The sequence below is a fragment of the Phalangium opilio genome, unplaced genomic scaffold (genome assembly GCF_054372755.1).
Source record: "Phalangium opilio isolate 3A_F unplaced genomic scaffold, DU_Popi_V2 ptg000521l_1, whole genome shotgun sequence".
Lineage (NCBI taxonomy): Eukaryota > Metazoa > Arthropoda > Arachnida > Opiliones > Phalangiidae > Phalangium > Phalangium opilio.
Window position 1 is genome coordinate 509,709 of NW_028324240.1, and position 18,619 is coordinate 528,327.

General features: G+C 36.6%; 1 protein-coding gene across 9 annotated transcripts; it reads right to left on the reverse strand.

The window, feature by feature from the left end:
* Positions 1-2,866: 2,866 nt before the first annotated feature.
* Positions 2,867-17,655, reverse strand: LOC149589659 (uncharacterized). 9 transcript variants are annotated; one of them, XM_089861806.1, is made up of 5 exons: positions 17,193-17,655; positions 16,992-17,123; positions 3,952-4,172; positions 3,232-3,361; positions 2,867-2,982 (listed from the first exon to the last, which is right to left on the reverse strand). In XM_089861806.1, the coding sequence occupies exons 3-4, from the start codon at positions 4,160-4,162 to the stop codon at positions 3,240-3,242; spliced, it is 333 nt and encodes a 110-aa protein (XP_089717932.1). In that variant the 5' UTR covers positions 4,163-4,172; positions 16,992-17,123; positions 17,193-17,655; the 3' UTR covers positions 2,867-2,982; positions 3,232-3,239. The 9 variants fall into 9 exon arrangements, 2 of the variants coding, with proteins under 2 accessions (XP_089717932.1, XP_089717933.1); XM_089861807.1 differs by lacking the exons at positions 16,992-17,123; positions 17,193-17,655 and adding an exon at positions 11,534-11,689; XR_016379643.1 differs by lacking the exons at positions 2,867-2,982; positions 3,232-3,361; positions 3,952-4,172 and adding an exon at positions 13,056-15,403 and having other exon boundaries at positions 16,992-17,655.
* Between the last annotated feature and the right edge of the window lie 964 nt (positions 17,656-18,619).

The window sequence follows — 18,619 nt, forward strand, 5'->3', positions numbered from 1 at the left end:
ACATCATTTTGTGCACAACCCTCTGACATCTGTTTGTGCACAACCCTCTGACATCTTTTTGTGCACAACCCTCTAACATCTCTTTGTGCACAACCCTCTGACATCTTTTTGTGCAAAACCCTCTGACATCTGTTTGTGCACAACCCTCTGACATCTGTTTGTGCACAACCCTCTGACATCTGTTTGTGCACAACCCTCTGACATCTGTTTGTGCACAACCCTCTGACATCTTTTTGTGCACAACCTTCTGACATCTGTTTGTGCACAACCCTCTGACATCATTTTGTGCACAACCCTCTGACATCATTTTGTGCACAACCCTCTGACATCTTTTTGTGCACAACCCTCTGACATCATTTTGTGCACAACCCTCTGACATCTGTTTGTGCACAACCCTCTGACATCTTTTTGTGCACAACCCTCTGACATCTCTTTGTGCACAACCCTCTGACATCTTTTTGTGCAAAACCCTCTGACATCTGTTTGTGCACAACCCTCTGACATCTGTTTGTGCACAACCCTCTGACATCTGTTTGTGCACAACCCTCTGACATCTGTTTGTGCACAACCCTCTGACATCTTTTTGTGCACAACCCTCTGACATCTGTTTGTGCACAACCCTCTGACATCATTTTGTGCACAACCCTCTGACATCATTTTGTGCACAACCCTCTGACATCTTTTTGTGCACAACCCTCTGACATAATTTTGTGCACAACCCTCTGACATCTTTTTGTGCACAACCCTCTGACATATTTTTGTGCACAACCCTCTGACATCTTTTTGTGCACAGCCCTCTGACATGTTTGTGCACAACCCTCCGACATATTTTTGTGCACAACTCTCTGACAACTGTTTGTGCACAACCCTCTGACATCTTTTTGTGCACAACCCTCTGACATCATTTTGTGCACAACCCTCTGACATCTTTTTGTGCACAACCCTATATTTTTGTGCACAACCCTCTCAGTCCCTCTGACATCTTTTAGTGCGCAACCCTCTGACATGTTTGTGCTCAACACTCCGACATCTTTTTGTGCACAACTCTCTGACAACTGTTTGTGCACAAGTCTAGTGTGTAATAAGGTCTCATTTTACAAATTTTTCGTTTCAAAAATATAAAGCATAGCGCAGCTCCAGTTAATTCCGTACAAGTTGACTCTCTATGAACACCAGTTTTGGCTTGTCAATGCTTGAGGCATTTGTAGGCGGGATTTATACGTGCATTTATAAATCCTGCCAAGCCAAACCCAGAGTTCAGAAGGAAAGTGACCGAGTAGGGGATTCGCTGGAGCCGCGCTATGCCTCAATAATATTTTAATATAGAACATTTTAAATGCATGGTTTAGAGGTATTTTTTCAATTCAATAATTTCGCTAAGCCTTGGTCAAAACAAGGCTTCTAGAATTTCAAAACCGAGTTGGCTAAATGGCTAATGGCTATGACTTCGTTCCTCTTTGCTCCCTCTTTGGTGCTAGTACGGCTTCCGAGTCTTTCCGAGTCCGACAAATGTTTACACACATGGAGGGCTCATAACATTTACACCAGGAGGCTAGGCTATACCTTCCTATTCTCGTTCCTAATTCTCTTTCTCCTAACTTTGTAGTCTGCTTTGTATTATGCTAAGATTTTATGAACTTATTTGTTTATTTCTTAAAGATAGGTAACTAAAGCTGTAGCAATACAGAATACTGCCGCTATCTAATTTACTCAAATTAGGGGAGGTATAGTAATAATAATAATAAAATAATACTTTATTTAGTAACAGACGTTACAGGCAACCACAGCAGGCCTAGGCCTGTAAAGTGTGGTTTCCGGAACAGATACACAAAAAACGACAAATAAAACTTAACTTAAATTAAACAAACATTATAAATACAAATCTATGAATGACTAAAATTTTGAGTAAATTAAAGTAAAGAATTAAGCCAGTTAGTGTAAAGAAATTTAGAGAGAAACGCATGACCCCCGCTGTACTGATTCTAAAGCCCAAACATCCTTAGCTAGAAAGGGATTCCAGACGAGGGAAGCATATTCCAAGATTGGTAAACAAAAGGTTCGGAATAGAGTTGTAGAAGCCTCAGTATGACCAGTGTTGCGTCTAATAAAACTGGAAAGGCCAAATAAGATGGTATCAACTGAAAAAATGTTATGTTACATATCTTATAAAGTTATCAAGGATGATCATCATTGAACTTATGATAGAAGTATAAGGGATAATAAAATGGCTTCTTAACTTTAATAAAAGTTATAGTTTTTACTTTAGATATAATGTGATGTAGAGTAATGGTTTTAAAAGTCAGTGAAGCATGAGCAAATAAATTTACACAACAGACATGGTATATCTCTAAAATTAGGCTTTGCTAAGTTTTTCTGAAAATGGTCCTAATATGGAATCAGGTATTTAGATGATTAACACTTAATTTTTAATGGAATAAAACTTGCTCTGGATAGGTTTAAGAGCTCCAAACTACTGACATTAAAAATAGAATTATAATAACACAATTATTTCAGTCAACATATTGATTAATCATTGAAAGCAAGTTTTATGTTTTGAAATAATTTTATTGCATATTTTAAATGATTAAATATTAATAGAAATAAAAATTTAGTTTTTAAAAACATTGAATCTTTGAATAATTTATAACACTTTTGAATTTTTAAAAGTTATGAACAGTTTTTGAAATTTTTGAATATACAATTTTTGAATAATTTTTTACATTTTTTAAACAATTTTTACAATTTTCGAATAATTTTTTACAATTTTTGAATAATTTTTTACAATTTTTAAATAATTTTTTACAATTTTTGACTAATATTTACAATTTTTGAACAATATATACAATTTTTGAACAATTTATACAATTTTTGAATAATTTTTACAATTTTTTAATAAATTTTAAAATACTTTTAATGATATGGAGTATTTGTTAAACATTTTAAGGAACTTTAAGGTTGATTTGTCAATGATGATTGATGATGCTATATAAAAAAGCATGGCATTATATTATATTTATTAATACTAAAAATGTTATTGGAACACAAGAAAGCTGTTGAACTATATAATACCAATAGAAGGCTTATCATGGCTAAATTGAAAATATTTGCCAAATTAACTTGAAATTTTGAAAATTTACTAAAGTTTTGAATTATTTATATTTATGTCTAACAAATTTAAAACAATTTTATTTTATTTTTCTGGTGGCCCAATTAATATTTAATAACACTCACAATAAAAGTTAAATTGGAATGCTTGACATTTCGTGGACTACCACTTCCACAGGATTATCGCCTTCTGGGGCTTTCTCCTCCTCTTGTATTTTATGTTCAGCTTCCGGCGTTTTCTTCTCTACCTCACCCCCTTTTTTCACAAATATATGAAATATCAACATTATCTATAGTATCTTATGAATTGAGCTGATATGTCTGCCTATTAGTTGGTTGCAGCCAACAAATATGTAATTCAACATTATTCAGGTATTCATTTTTACGAAAGTGAAATTTATCATTTTCTAATTTTGGAGAGAAAAACAAAATAGAAACTAGAATTAAAAGTACCATCATACCTAAAATAAATAGCATTTTTTTAATTTCTATTAATTTAAGCAATCTTCTTTAAAACACCCCAACGGTACAGTAATTTCAGAGCAGTTCTGACTGAAAATTGCCCATATCACTCACAGTACTTTGGTCTTAGCACATTTTTGGAACACCCTGTATAAAGTGCACCTGATAGCGGCTTCTTTCATGTGTACGTTTCTCTACAATTAATTTATAATCTAACCCAGTAGTGCAGTCTTTATCCTTAGCTCATTTTACCTACTTTATGGTTCATACTACAGCTATTAGTTCTTATTTTTGTACGACGACTCAATATTGTACAAGATATTCAAGTCAAAAACGGGGAAAAATATATGAACCTGTAAAACTATAAATTGTATCTTTTTGTACCTTTAAGGTTAGGGCAATCCCGGGCTATATGACCCGGCTTACGGCATTCATAGCATTTTCTTTCGTAGGGTTTTACGCGCCCTCCACTTCCACCGCGCCCTCCGCTTCCACCGCGTCTTCCTCGACCACGACGACCACCGCGGCCATAATAATGATTGACGTGCACAACACCACAATTACCGCTAAAACTAGCTCCAGATAGGGCTTCCATTATCTTAAGGCTAGGTCAGAAAAAAACAAGTTTCAATAACTTAATAAATTAACTTCGATTACTTTGTTACACTCAATTTTTAAACTTAACTTGGCTTTATGTTTAAATATTAAGTTGTTAAATATATGCCTACATAAAGAAATGTTTAATTCTAAACTTAAAACAAATTTTAGCATAAGACTTACTTGCGTTGTTCCACCAAGAAAGTATCAAAGTTTGAATTTGTCAGTTATGTTTTACAATGGTCAACTTGGGTGGATTTTCACCAACAATGAACCTATTACAAGTTGGCCATCACTAAACCACAGCCCACTCGATCACACAAGTTGCGTGCTACTTGCGTGACCAAGTGGGCTGTGAATTTTTTATTTTTTTTTTTTTGGAAATGCAGTGGTGCAGCTACCTGTACCCCAGTCCCCAGCCGCATAGCTTTCGAATTCCACTTCTCTTGGCGGAACTTTACGAGTGCCTTTTGGAAGTTTAGGTTCGTATACGCATATAAAGATGTATTATTATTAAATAACTAGGCCTATACTTAGTTTATTTTTAACTAAGTAACACATTTATTTCTAAAATCTTCTTTTTTTCTTTCACATTTAGTATTCTTACGTTTTTAAAACCACGTTAAGCCTACTTTACCTTATTTCAGTTTTGTTTCACATTTAGGTATTCTTACATTTTTAAAACCACGTTAAAACTACTTTACCTCATTTCAGTTTAGTGTATGTTCACATTATTTTTATTTTTTTGGGTTTTTTTCCCTACATTATCAAAATCTGTGAGTTTAACAAATACAAAAGGGTTCTGTGTGCATTTTTGTAAATCAAAAGGGATCTGTGTGTACCTTTGTAAATCAAAAGGGATCTGTGTGTACCTTTGCAAATTAAAAGGATCTGTGTGTACCTTTACCAAAACATAAGATTCTGTGTGTTCTTTTGCAAACTAAAAAGGATCTGTGTGTACCTTTCCATATCCAAAGGGTTCTGTGTGTCATTTTACATATCTAAAGGGTTCTGTAGAAAAGAATCATTCCTATACGTGATCTATTGCAATATATATCAAAAACAGTACTGTGTTTTAGTTACCTTGAATATTTGAAATGGTTTCTAAAGAAAAATTAAAGAGGAAAAATAAGCGTGTAGCAATGCAAGAAAAAAGAGCACAAACTAAGTTAAAATTGCAAATTAAAAGTAAAGCTTTGCATAAAAAGCAAACTAAACAAAACAACAATAAGAAATACTATTTAAAGGAACAGATAAAGGTTCAGAAAAGAAATTCTAAAAACTATGTTGCGCGTAAATCTGTACTTGAGAGAGGGAAAAAACGGTCAAGTGGAGATGCTAATGTGCGCTCAAAAAATAGAAAACCAAGTAAAAGGGACAAATTTGTCTTTGCGAAAAAACTCCTTAATGCGGGGATTTTCAAAACGAAAAACAAAAAAATTATAGCTGAAAGCTATAAAAGATTTCTAGTCAAACGTCTCACTGAAAGACTGGCGCCGTCAAAGTCTTTTGACACCGAGACTAAAAATAGACGCACAAAGTCTATCTCTCACATGCTAAAATGCCAAGTGCTAGCTGGTAGAATATTGCATTTGAAAAGGCAATTATATTCAGCTTACCACGCCCATCTAATGGGTATTGTCAGTGAATTTAAGGATTTTGTTGAGAAAATCAAAGAAATTGGGTCCACTGATCCTGACAATTTGGCAGAAGTTATGGGTGGAAAAAGGCTTCACAGTAGCCTGAAAGAGGCCTATTTCCATGAAACTACCTATTATCTGATTGGAAATAATGGTAAAATATTGAAAAATGACGATGAGTCACATTATGGCAAAATTTTTCAATTGGATTCTGATGGTCATGTAAGAAAAGTTCTGAAAGACCGTGCTACCAGTTCGACTAAAGAATTGTTTGTTGATGAAATGGGAAATTCCGTTGACATGAAAAACAATAACGAGACTAGTAACGTAGAACGAGTTTTACAAGTTAATGAGTCGGGAGTTGTTACGAATCTTTTTAACATTGTTGAAACTGAAGAGAAGAATCCAAAAGCAAATTTTGTGATCAGTGAAGGGGGGTTTATTGAAACCCAAAACAAAACTGTATACTGGGAATGCAGTGATATTTGTAATGTTCGAACTCGAGCCATTGCAAAAGTACTAGCTTTCATAAACACAGTTGCCAATGCTAATGAAAAATCTTTGACTAAAATTTTTGAGTCTGATTTGGACCTTTGCGAATTAAGAAAAAAATTTTGCAAAAAATCAAACGTGTTTATACCACCAGATGGGGACGAAGTAGTGGTGAGAATAGTTCCGTACCTAGGGCACACCTCTTACTGCGCTGATAGCGAAGAGTGCCAAAGTCATTTGCGTTCTTTCGCTGAATTGGCTCCACATTATTCGGGGATTAGAAGTATTCTGAATAAGATGTATCAAGTCAAAGCGTTGCTCAACGCGTTAACTAAAGTTTCAACTGAAATTGAAAGTGGTGATTACGATTCTCTGACGAATGTCATGGTGCAATCGAGAAAAATCCTAGCCACACGTGGGAAAAATTTAAATAACGAACAAAATAATGCTCCCACAGGAAGCATTAACGCTCCTCGGCCGACTATCGATGAAAGTGAAATCTTGAGTCTTTACGAGAATCAATTCGCTCGGGCAATGCTAAACACCAACGAGTTTCACGACACGCCCTGCGACTGCTGTTTAAGATTATTGAAAAAATCTGATTTAAGAGCAGTAGAAAAATTGGTAAACAGTGCTGTTTTTGATAACGAGGCCTATCTGATTTTAAGAGCTGGCTGGATAATGAATAATTCGGACGCTAGAGAAACGGACATGCTTCTATGTCGTTACTGCGCTACGGATTTGGGAAAGGGTAAAGTTCCCATTAGATGTTTTCTGAACAACTTGGCGGTTGACAATCCTCCGCCAGATATCACCAATTTAAACATGTTCGAGAAAGTTTTAATTCAGCTTGTGAAGCCCTTCCACACTGTGGTGCGGTTAGGCACTAAAACCAATTCCAACGTTAAGTTTGGTACGGTTAAAGCTTTAAAGGGAAGAGTAATTTATCTTCCAATTTCAGTGGAAAAAAATTTGAAGATGATTCCCAAGACGTTGCCCAAAAATCACGAACTGCATATCTTGGTGAACGGCGTTCCCACAGCGGACAAAAAAGTTTGGCAACAGGTTGTTTGCCTCGAAAAAGTGTTGAAAGCATTCAGTGTGCTGAAAAAGATAAACCCTTTTTACAAAGACATTGATATTTCGACAATGAATGAGGAATATATTTATGGCACGCAAGAAATTGATGGAAATGAAAATTCATTGACTCCAGAAGAATTACTGAGCGTAACCGATCCACTTGCGTTAATTAATGATGGATCTGATGCGTTGACACGCGCTTCCGCTGCGCTTCCAACAGAAGGACCAGCGGATAGTAGTCACGGCGTCCAAGGTGACCAAAACGCTTCGAACATGCAGGAGCAGGATGAAAATCAGTCTAGCCTTGCACCAGGCGACGCCTACAAAATTCTAACGCAACCCGAGGCTTTGTTGCGAAAACTTTCTGAAGGCGAAGCCAATGATCTGTACGATCATTACTCTATTCATCCGGTGAACGTCCAACCGCCGAAGGATTTATTGGGTGCTTACCAAATGAAGCGCGTCGAGGCCGAGCCGGTTAGCACTTGGGACAAAAAACTGGAATACATGAGCTTCGTTCATTTGTTCCCTCGGGGTCGCTTTGGCAAGCACGATGATAGACCATTTGGGAAAATAACGGAAACCGAGTATCGTTTATCCCGTATTTTGAACAAAAGTCCAATTTTTAGACGAGATTACGCCTATTTGTTCCATTCTTATCAAGAATGCGAAATGAAAGCGATTTCTAGCAGTTTGAACTACGTTCTTCGTGTTAAAAAGCCCATGCCAATTGGTGTTGAAAATTTGCTCAATCGAGTTGAATCTGGCGATAAAGAACTTGAGAGTAATTTAGCTACTTTCTTGGGTCATATTCGAGGAACAAAGGACTACTGGTATAAAGTTCTTAGGGACGTTTTGGCGATGATTCGGGAATTTGGTCCTCCCACCTGGCTTCTAACTTATAATCCGGCCGAGTACGATGATATGGAACTGCACGATCACTTGAGAAAAGTGAATTCAGACGTTCCGGGAGTAGAGTCGATGACGGTGGCCGAATTGTTGAATTTCGACCCACTTAGCGTCAATTTGCACTTTCACAACAAAGTGCGGTCGCTGTTAAACAACTTTGTCTTGTGTAAGCAAAATCCAGTTCTTGGCATGATAGAACATCATTTTTGGAGGGTTGAATACCAATCTCGAGGTTTACCTCACTACCATATGCTTTTGTGGGCCAAGGACGCTCCAAAGATTGGAACTTCTTCGACCGAGACTATTTTGGATTACGTGCAAAAACACGTCACGTGTTCGATGCCAAGAGCATCGGTAAGTCCGGAACTACACCGACTGGTAAAAAAATTCCAAACTCACAAATGCACCTCCAGTTGTTATAAGAAGGTGAAAAATTCTAAAAAAGGATTGAAAGTGTGTCGTTACGGTTTCCCTCGAAACGTAACAAACATTGCTACTATGAATTCTGTTAGATCAGTTACTCGTCACCGTAAAATGAAAAAGGTGCAGAAACGACTGTACGACTTGCCGAGAAAACAGCACGAAGTTTTAATCAATGATTACAATCCTACGCTACTTTTGGCTTCCAAAGCCAACATGGATTTGCAATTTGTCGCTGACAAATCGGAAATAGTGGCAAACTATGTCACGGCTTACGTGACAAAGGGAGACCGGGCTGACATGGACCAAACTTTTGCCGAGTTAGGCAACGAAAGTTTGTCCAAAAAATTATTTGCCTATAGATTGAAATCTTTGACGTGCAAGCAAATAGGAATTTACGAAGCTCTCGATATGATGCTGGGCCAAGACCTTTTCAACAAGTCCGACAGCACTAAATTTATTAACACTAACTTAAAAGAAAACCGATCGAGAGTTTTGAAAGGTTACAAGGAACTCGCGCGATTGAGGGAAACTGACCCCGAAAGCACGGACACTTGCCAAAAAGGGTTCGTCGACGACAAATATCCGAATCGTCCTGACAGCTTGGAAAATCTTAGTTTGCGGGAATTTGGTCGGTTTTACGATTATGCGATGCGCTCTGAGGGTGTCGAGAAAAATGCGAATGTAATCCAGTTGAAAAACAATATGGGTTTCATGAGAAAAAGAATTAAGCCCTTCATAATAGAGCACTTTATTCACGACCCGATAGAGGAGAAAGAAAAGTATTGTCACGCTCTATTGATCCTCTTCAAACCGTGGCGTGACGAAACTGAGCTATTGGGCGATTTTGAAACATACGCCGATGCTTTCGAAAACTCACTTTCGGTGTTGAAGGACATGAGAGAATATCACGAGAAACTCTCGGTTTCCAAAGAAGTTGAAAAGAAACGGAAGGCTTCTAAAAAGGCGCAAGAGCCAGAAACCATAGTCTCTGAGATTGAAAGTGACGATGATGAAAATGCGCTGCAAGGGAAAGAAATTGTTATCGAAACCGAACACGCGATGGCTGATGTGGAAGCTGCCATGGAAATGAATTTCGAGACTGATGTTGACAATGTGGCGTTACTAAACTCGGATCAAAGGCGAATTTATGATCACATCATGGATCACTTCTCCCAAGAGGAAGAAAAATCTAGAAACAAGTGCCTTTTTGTGTCGGGACCTGGTGGCACTGGCAAATCGTTTCTTATCGACACTCTCGCCAACGCCGTAAGGCGACACTTTCAAAATCCTGCTAGCGTGGCAATTGCCGCGCCAACGGGTTTGGCAGCGTTGAATGTTAATGGCGTAACATTACACAGATTACTAATGCTGCCGGTAGATCATGGGCGTATTGCCGAATACCATTCCCTAAGTTCTGACAATATGAGCATTATGAAAGAAACTTTGGGTAATTTAAAACTGTTAATTATTGATGAAATTTCTATGGTCTCATCGGTTTTACTGGCACACGTTCACTTGAGGCTGAACGAATTTTGGGAAATGAACCAACCATTTGGTGGAGTTGTATTTATTCTTGTTTTGGGAGACTTTTCCAATTGCCTCCGGTTCAAGGAAATCCCGCGTTTATCAAAATCACTTCCGAAGAAGCCAGACTTAGATTCAATTGCATCGGAGGAAGTGATCTTTGGAAGTTTTTTAAATACGATGAACTAACGCAAAATGTTAGACAAGCCAACGACCAAAGTTACGGCGACATTCTAAGCAGAGTTAGAATTGGAAATATTTCAGAAGCTGATGTTGCAACCTTAGGAACTAGATTGGTTGCTGGAGTAAATAACATCGAGGTGGCTATGGAGCTTTTCATTAAGCTGTCCAATGAAGGGTTTCACCCAATTTGTTTGATACCTAAATTAGCCATGTGCGTAAAATTCAACTTTGATATGCTGCGAAAAAGCGGAGAGAAAGTTGAAGTCATTCCTTGTCAGGATAGACTCGCTGACTATGGCAGAAAAATGAATAAAAACATTCTCAGGAGACTGCAAGCGCTACAAAACGAACCGTCCAAAACAGGCGGTTTGGAGAGCGAGTTAGTTCTTTGCATTGGCTGCCGAATAATGGTCAGAAGGAATATCAGTTTTGAAAAAGGCGTTGTAAATGGTACGATGGGTTTCGTAACTGGGTTCAAGAAGGACGAACATGGAAACATTACTGGGATTTTTCTAAGAGTAGATCGCGAACCGAATAACGACGACGCTAACACCGACTTTTTAGTTGAGAAAATTTGCGTCAAATTTTTGCTCATGGCAAACATTTACGTTAAACGCTCACAGTTTCCCGTCATCCTGGCGTACGCTATTACGATACACAAAAGCCAAGGCATGAGTTTAAAATGCGCCATTATGGATTTGGGTCCGAATTTATTCGGAACGGGCATGGCGTATGTGGCTTTATCGAGAGTGACGTCCTTGGCCGGACTCCATCTATTACAGTTTGATCCGACTAAAATTAAGGCGGATGGACGAGCCATTATGGAGTATAACAGGCTTCGCAAAAAATATAGGCCAGATCTGCCTCTTTTGGAAATAACGGAGTCGAAAGAAAGTCGAGGTGGCAAAAGAAGTGCGCCTACACTATCTAAAAGCCTTTTAGAAGGCGAGGAAGAGAGATGTGCAGAAACACCGAAGAAGAAAAGGAAAGCCCAACAGAGTTTGGATAGTTTGCCCTTGAAGGGTTTAGCTAACGATGACCAAGTAACGTGCTATTCTAATAGCGTTTTACAACTACTCTTATTAGTGCCGGAATTAAGAGAATTGGTTAAATCTTACAATGGATCATTCGTTGAAAAACCAGTTTTACGTTGCCTCCATAACACGATAAACGATATCGAGAGTTCTCAAGGAAGTTTCAGTCGTAAAGGGTTGGAACTGAGAATGGCTGTCGGAAATCATTTTTCGGAAAACGATCAACAAGACGCCAGTGAATTTTTGATGGTCCTTTTGACGACACTAAGCCAAGAAATGGAAGCCGATTACTCTAAGGCTCTGAAAGATCTTTTTTGGTCAAAGTCGCGAAACGTTACCAAATGCCCCAAATGTCAAGTTGAACAAAATTCGGAGAATATTGTTGAAAGCAACCTTTTCAATCTTCCACTAGAAAACCGAGATAAAATTGATTGGAAATCTCTAGAAAAAAGGATGAGATTAACAGAGGTGCCATGCGTATTTTGTAACAACCCAAAAATACTAGAGCGTGATGTATTGATATCCAGCGGGAAGTACGTATTTTTGTGTCTTCTCCGTGGCGATTACAAAGATGGTCGACCAATTAAGATTTCGACCAAAATATCAAGTTTTGAAAATCAAAATGTCACTATGAGTAAGATGCTTTTTAAAACTAAAGGGGTGATTATTCATAAAGGTGAATCGTTGGCCGAGGGACATTATGTGAACTTTGTGAGAAAAGACAACGGCTGGTACGAGGTCAGTGATACAATGATCAGAAAAAGGGAGAGATTCGTCAGTAACTTGACTGACGTCACTGTTCTGCTCTTGGAAAGAGTCCAGACACATTAAAGGGAATCTAACGTGCTTGAAGAATCCATATCAAATTTACCCCGAGTAAAGTCCAAAATTTCAATATTCGTACCAGAAAGGAGCATCATATCTGTCAAAGATATACTAATACTTTCATATTCCCTGTAAAGTAATTTATGACTGGGTAAGATTGTTAATCCTAGAGCAAGTTAAAGGTTAACGATGGTTCTGGAGTAATTTTGATGTTGCCTACTATAATAACCGTGAAAGGGAGAGGAGGGAGGATTGTAGGGCCATGCTATTGTTACGAAAAAAGGCGATGATTCTTGCATTAATTTTAGAATTTTCTAGTGAAGGGTTTTTAGTACTCTGTATTAGTCTTGCCCCAATAGTGTTTTGTGTAAAAAACACGCTAAAAACGTAACCCCTGTTGGTAATGCTATGTGATTAAATATAATTCTTTAATAAGCTGGTGAAACTATTGAGACAAACTCATCCTATTAGTTAACATTGAACAGATTTTTTGAACTGAGATTTAGACACTCGTATCCAAATTTTAAATAAATACTGATTAAAATTAATATAATAATATATTCAAAGAGTTTTCTAAATATCACTTTCGCATCTTCCATTTTTTTCTCTTTTAAGCGCGCTATTTTTTTTAAATTAAGACGCCCATAACTTTTTTACATTAACAATTTAAAACCATTCAAAAACATTAAAATAAATTAATCTAATCTAATATTATCCTGTTACAATATCAAAGATTAGCAAAGATTTTATGTTTAAATATTATCTATTTATATAACCTTTTCTTTCTATAACTTATCAATAATGTTTACCCGTCCCAATCCGATGCCACTTACAAAAATTGATTTTTAAACTATTTATTAGTTAGGCTTAAAAAAAGCCATATGAACTTATTAATTTGTCCTATAACTAATATCCTACTATTGTTGTATAATTTGTTTTTATAAAGTGTGAAAATTATCTCCCAAATTGTGGTTACCAATATATATAGACATTACCCTTGTTATTAAAACAACTAAACCATTTTTCCAATTAATATTCCAGGAAGTTTTGCATAGTCTCTTTGTGTTTCTCACCAGCTGGGGTAGTCTGCGTGGCAGGTTGCATTGCGTAAATCCAACAGGGGTACAATTTGCAAAGCCTTCTGGAATATTTTTTTTCCCCAAAAATTAATAACCTTTTTATTGTCCCTTTGGTAACCCACGCGCAAAACAATAATTGCCATGTTCTAGCAGCACTGTTTCCAAACTTAAAATTAAGAGTTGCGTGACAAAATTTTAAAAAATAGACCTTCAAAATCTTATATTTAAATGAACATATAATTGCCAGTAAATTGTAAAGTTTTCTTTTAACCCCCGCCCCTTTACATAACTAATATAACGAAGATCAAAATTATTCCGAAATAAATACTACAAGCAGTGTATGTTTTCAAGTTTGAAACATACAATTTAAAGACTAATTTCGTACAACTACATGCGTATCGTATCAACACGTGCCAACTGCTAAGCTTCAACAGAAAGATAATTCATCATAGCTATTACCAGTATAGTAAAAGATTAAACCTACACAGCTCAAAAAATATGATGATCATCATCATTATAAAAAAACCCACAACAAGACTTCGATAGACAAATCAAGAAATATATTCAACTTCTCCACCGAAATAACAGACACTTTATACTGGCGTGTTCAAAGAGTGAGAGCGTCTGCCGTCTTTGGATTAAGAACAGCAAAGATAATCAAAGAAATAATCTTTCTATTGGCTTGAGTCAGTGTCTATAGAACATCAAGCTGTATCAAGGCCAAATAATACATGTCACCTCTTTAATTTCCCTATATAATTACGTTACGGTTTGGCAGGCCGTGCCTACAAGCTCATCAACACGATAGAAGTTCATAGCAGCTATAGATTCGCAAAAAAAAAAAAATTTTCGGGCAAAAAGTTGCCTCAACGTTGTTAAAATTTAGAAATTTGTTACTAAAATTATGTACTTGACTATGTTGGGAGTTGGGCGCACTCCTGTAAGCCAAGCTTCTGGGCAACAAAGTTTTGAGGGAATAAGGGACTTGTCAGCATGCCTACCCTACAGGAACTGACTACCCCGTGTCCGCGGGTGGTGAAATACCCCAAATCCCCCCTCCTTCACCACTCGATTAAACCTCAAGTACTTCACTCGTTACTCATAAAATACCAACTGATTAACCTTGGACTTCAATTTTCATCAAAACGCCTTAAAGTTAATATACCATGATGGTATATTACATTGTTTAACAGACGTTTGCCAAACAAAGCAAGGTCGAGGGAACCAGTAAAAAAATGCTGCCAATTAATGACGTTAAGCAGTAATGCCTTTTGAGTTCAATAGTAAATAATATAGAAAAAAAAAAATAAAATCAACTGGATTGGAGATGTCGCTACCAAACACAAGGCACCTCATTAACTCTCTGAACTGAACTGCAGATTCGACATCAACAAAACAAAATCAAGCGCGATGGAACCAGTAAAAAAACTACAATTAATGACATTAACTACCAACGCCATCTGAGTTCAATAGTAATAAATATAGAAAAAAACCTAAAATCAACTGGATTGGAGATGTCACTAACGAAATACAAGGCACCTCATTAACTCTCTGAACTAAACTGCAGATTCTACACCAACAAATCACTACCAATTTTAAAAAGCATCTTTAAGTATATTAGGAATAATTTAACAAACTCCCCTTCCCTTTTTTATACCTTAAAAAAATATAATATTGAAACACATGCTTACTATTTTTCTGGCAATTATATAGTCTCAATTTGACAAATCCTAGGATTAAATGTGTGTAAATATTTTTTCATCATTGAATTGTTCACTTGAGAGATTAACAAAATTATTATAGGCATTCATACGATGATGTTGAACTCTCACACTTTTTAAATCCAACCTTCACGTATGACTGTCCTTGAACATTTTTTTAATCCCTCTCACGCATTCATTGTGAAACTTACATTTTAGATTCATTTAAAATTATTTATAGTTACTCTTAGCTTTTCCCTGTTAAGGTCTATTTTTTGGCAGCAGGACGCAATCGCTAATTATCCTCAAAAGCCTTTCTGGTGTCAAAAACAATTTTCTTTGGAAAAACCCTTTAAAATATGCAACTTTTACCTTTAAACGTAAAAAACAATATATTTATTGACTGGAATAAATTTATAATGAATACCATAATTAAATAACAACTAGGGAAATTAAGCCCGAATTACATGCTGTAAATAAACGTGGCAAGTATCAAACCAAATGTTTATTTAGATAAATCTTTTGCGCCTTCCAATATCATAATCATGCGTGTTTAAAAACTTGAAAATAATCAAACAAAAACATTCTTAATGCAATTTGAAAGTAATTATTAAACAGCCATTACTTAAAAACATTCCTATTTGTATTTTAACTATTATATGAAATAATATTATTAACCCTAACTTTTGTCATCAATAAATTACCATAACTGTCATTTAACTTTATTTATTAAAAGTAAAATAGTTTACAGCGCATAAAATTACCATTAATTTCATGATTACAAGTAAATAATAATTTAATCCTGTTATTTCCTATATTTAATGATAAATCAAAGCATACTTCCATTGCCTGACCTCCTAGCATTCCGGCAAATCATTTAAACATCAACTTCAATTTCCCAAAGGCTGAATCCAATTAGAATTGTACTTAAGGGTGGAGCTAATAACATTAAAACTGAATGACTGAATGTGTGCCTGTTATTGTATTTCTTATTATTATTATCGAATTAACATCTTTCCCAAAATATTACAAAATTGGAATTGTTTTCGCCCCGAAATATTGCTAAAGTATTGCTAGTTTACTAATTTAATGCCATTTTCGACAAAAAAATACTATCTTAGTTCTTTAAACTAGGTTAAAGTTAGATGGCATATTCTATATGTTTCATTTCCCGTCAAGGTTAAAAAAATTATCCATTTTAAATAAGATCTTGTTCAAACAATGACATTGGAAATGGGGCTCAAAAATTTGTAATAGAGCATCTGGTCTTGGTCCACCTGAAATAGAGAGCTTTCAGTTGGAGGAGGAGCCGAGTCTCGTGACGTAATTTACGCTGCCATATTGGTGGGTTTAAAGCAGGGATGAAGCTGAGACCACCCAATATGGCTACCAGAACCGCGGTAAGACTTGGGAGAGTGTGACGTACTGCTAGTCAACTGAAAGCTCTCTATAGTGTGATACTACAATCTTTGTCAGCTCAGGTCATACAATTTAGACTAAAAATATTCATGTGACGTTCCCATAGCTCCGATCTCTCAACAATTTTCTATTGAATGATGAACTACTTCCTATACGGAGCTAACAACTGGCTAGGGGATGAGATAGTCTGACGTCACGCAGGCCCTATCTGGTTGTCATTTTTGCGCGTTTCCAACCGTTAGGGGGATGAAACTCCAGTAAGTGATAGAAGGGTGTGACGTTTCAGGGTCACAACTGTTAGCTCCCTATTCTACGGCATGCAGAAATAAGCGTTGAAATAATCAATATAAAATCACCAACGTGTCTACACAAAATTAATAAAAATTAAGACCGAAGTCACAGATATTAATCAAAACGCGTCTTGGATTTAACCAAGACCTAAAAAGTATCGATAAGAAGAGAGTTAAGCAAGTGACTGAAGGCCCAGATATAAAAAGTTTTTTTTAAATTAAGACTTACATGCTTAAGATGCTGTTCGGACAGTGGGACAAAGGACGATCTTTCTCGTAGAGCTTAACATGGCGGGTGGGTAAAAAAGGAGAGGGCGTCGGCCGTCGGACAGCCCCTTTAAGAAACTAATGTTCCATCACCCTATTCCATTGAATAAACTTAATTTACTGGTAGTCAATTTATTCCCTCTCAATAATTTGAAAAATTTACTTATCTCGGGTTTTCGAGCACAATTCCATTCCCCGTTTACATTTTATAACTACATTTATCATTTTTAGGGGATTTCGTCATGAAAAATACCATAAAACTACACGTAACAATGACAAAACGATTTAGTCGTAGTCTGCTTTAGCTTCTGCTATGCCCGATACGAGCAAGGAGGATGCATAGTTGTATACATCGACTAGAAGTACGCCTTGTGCCACTCTCGTGCCTTCTTTCGCTGGCCTCGTCACCAAGGTAATAGCCCACTCAATTACGCGTTAAGCTGCTCCAAAATTCCGTGTGAATAGTACTTTTTAAGGTATTCGTCACCAAATAGTAATTGTTTTTGAGAACATTCCTAGGCTTGAAATAGGACAACTACGAAATAATTCGACCAAATTTTATTTTGTAAATAATAATAATTTCAATTTCTATAAAAGTATTCTACCTATTGCGTACAGAGTGCTACCAGAAGTCTCTGCGACTACTAGAAATACTACATTTATACAAGGATGATAGGGGGTGGATACGAATTCTGAGAGAAATACGCGCCGTAACTTCGGACGCGATTGGGTCTGGTGGGACGCTAAAAATGGGGGAGGAATACGCGGGACGAAAGGCTGGTGGGCTACCTCAGAACTAGACCCTATTTAGCGCCATCGTGTTGGCCAAATTTTGCATGCATATTGCCAAAGTTATTTTAAACTTTTTTCTCATAAATAAATTTGCAATTGAAACATTAAATTTTATATAGAGTTAATATTTAATAATTACTGTATCGAAATAGTTGCTAAAATAATAGTGCACGTAGATGACGCTGCAATAGGGAAACGCCTGTAGGGATTTATTTCTCTCAGAATTCGTATCCACCCCCTATCATCCTTGATTTATATAGGAAGATTCGCGGCGACAAGTATATAAATCCAGGGCTATCCCTGATAAATCCCATATTCCTTTAAAAACCGTTAATACATTCATTAACCTTGTTCCTGAACATATACAAAGTCCAGGCTAGGAAATAAGACAGGTTTACAGGTCAAAAACCAGCCTATTAATAGCTTGGACCACTTTTTTTATTCAAAACGTGAGGGTCACTGGTCCCAATGACTAGTTTATTAATTCCAACTTTTATTAAAAATTGATATGGGGACCTCTTTAATTATTTTCATTTTAACATAAATTTCGGCTCCATGAGTCCAGTTGTGTATACAACCCTAAGCCGAGAGAGATTTTTTTAGAAGAGAGAACGGCCGCAAGTCCTGGGACCAGTAGAAAAATAAATAGGGGAAGGGTTACTGACCCCGGAACCAGTTTCATATTTAAGACATCAGGGGTCACTGGTCCGAAGGACTAGTTCAGAAATAAACCTTATTTCCAAGCCTGATACAGACTAAGTAGCAGAGTCGAGTCACAGCCTCCTAGATCACGCGACT

Bases quoted from the DNA above. Each gene is read 5' to 3' on its own strand.
- LOC149589659 (XM_089861806.1), bottom strand. From the start codon at position 4,162: ATGGAAGCCCTATCTGGAGCTAGTTTTAGCGGTAATTGTGGTGTTGTG. The intron at 3,362-3,951 runs GTACAAAAAGAT...TTGTGAAAAAAG, and splicing joins GGATTGCCCTAACCTTAAAG to GGGGTGAGGTAGAGAAGAAA.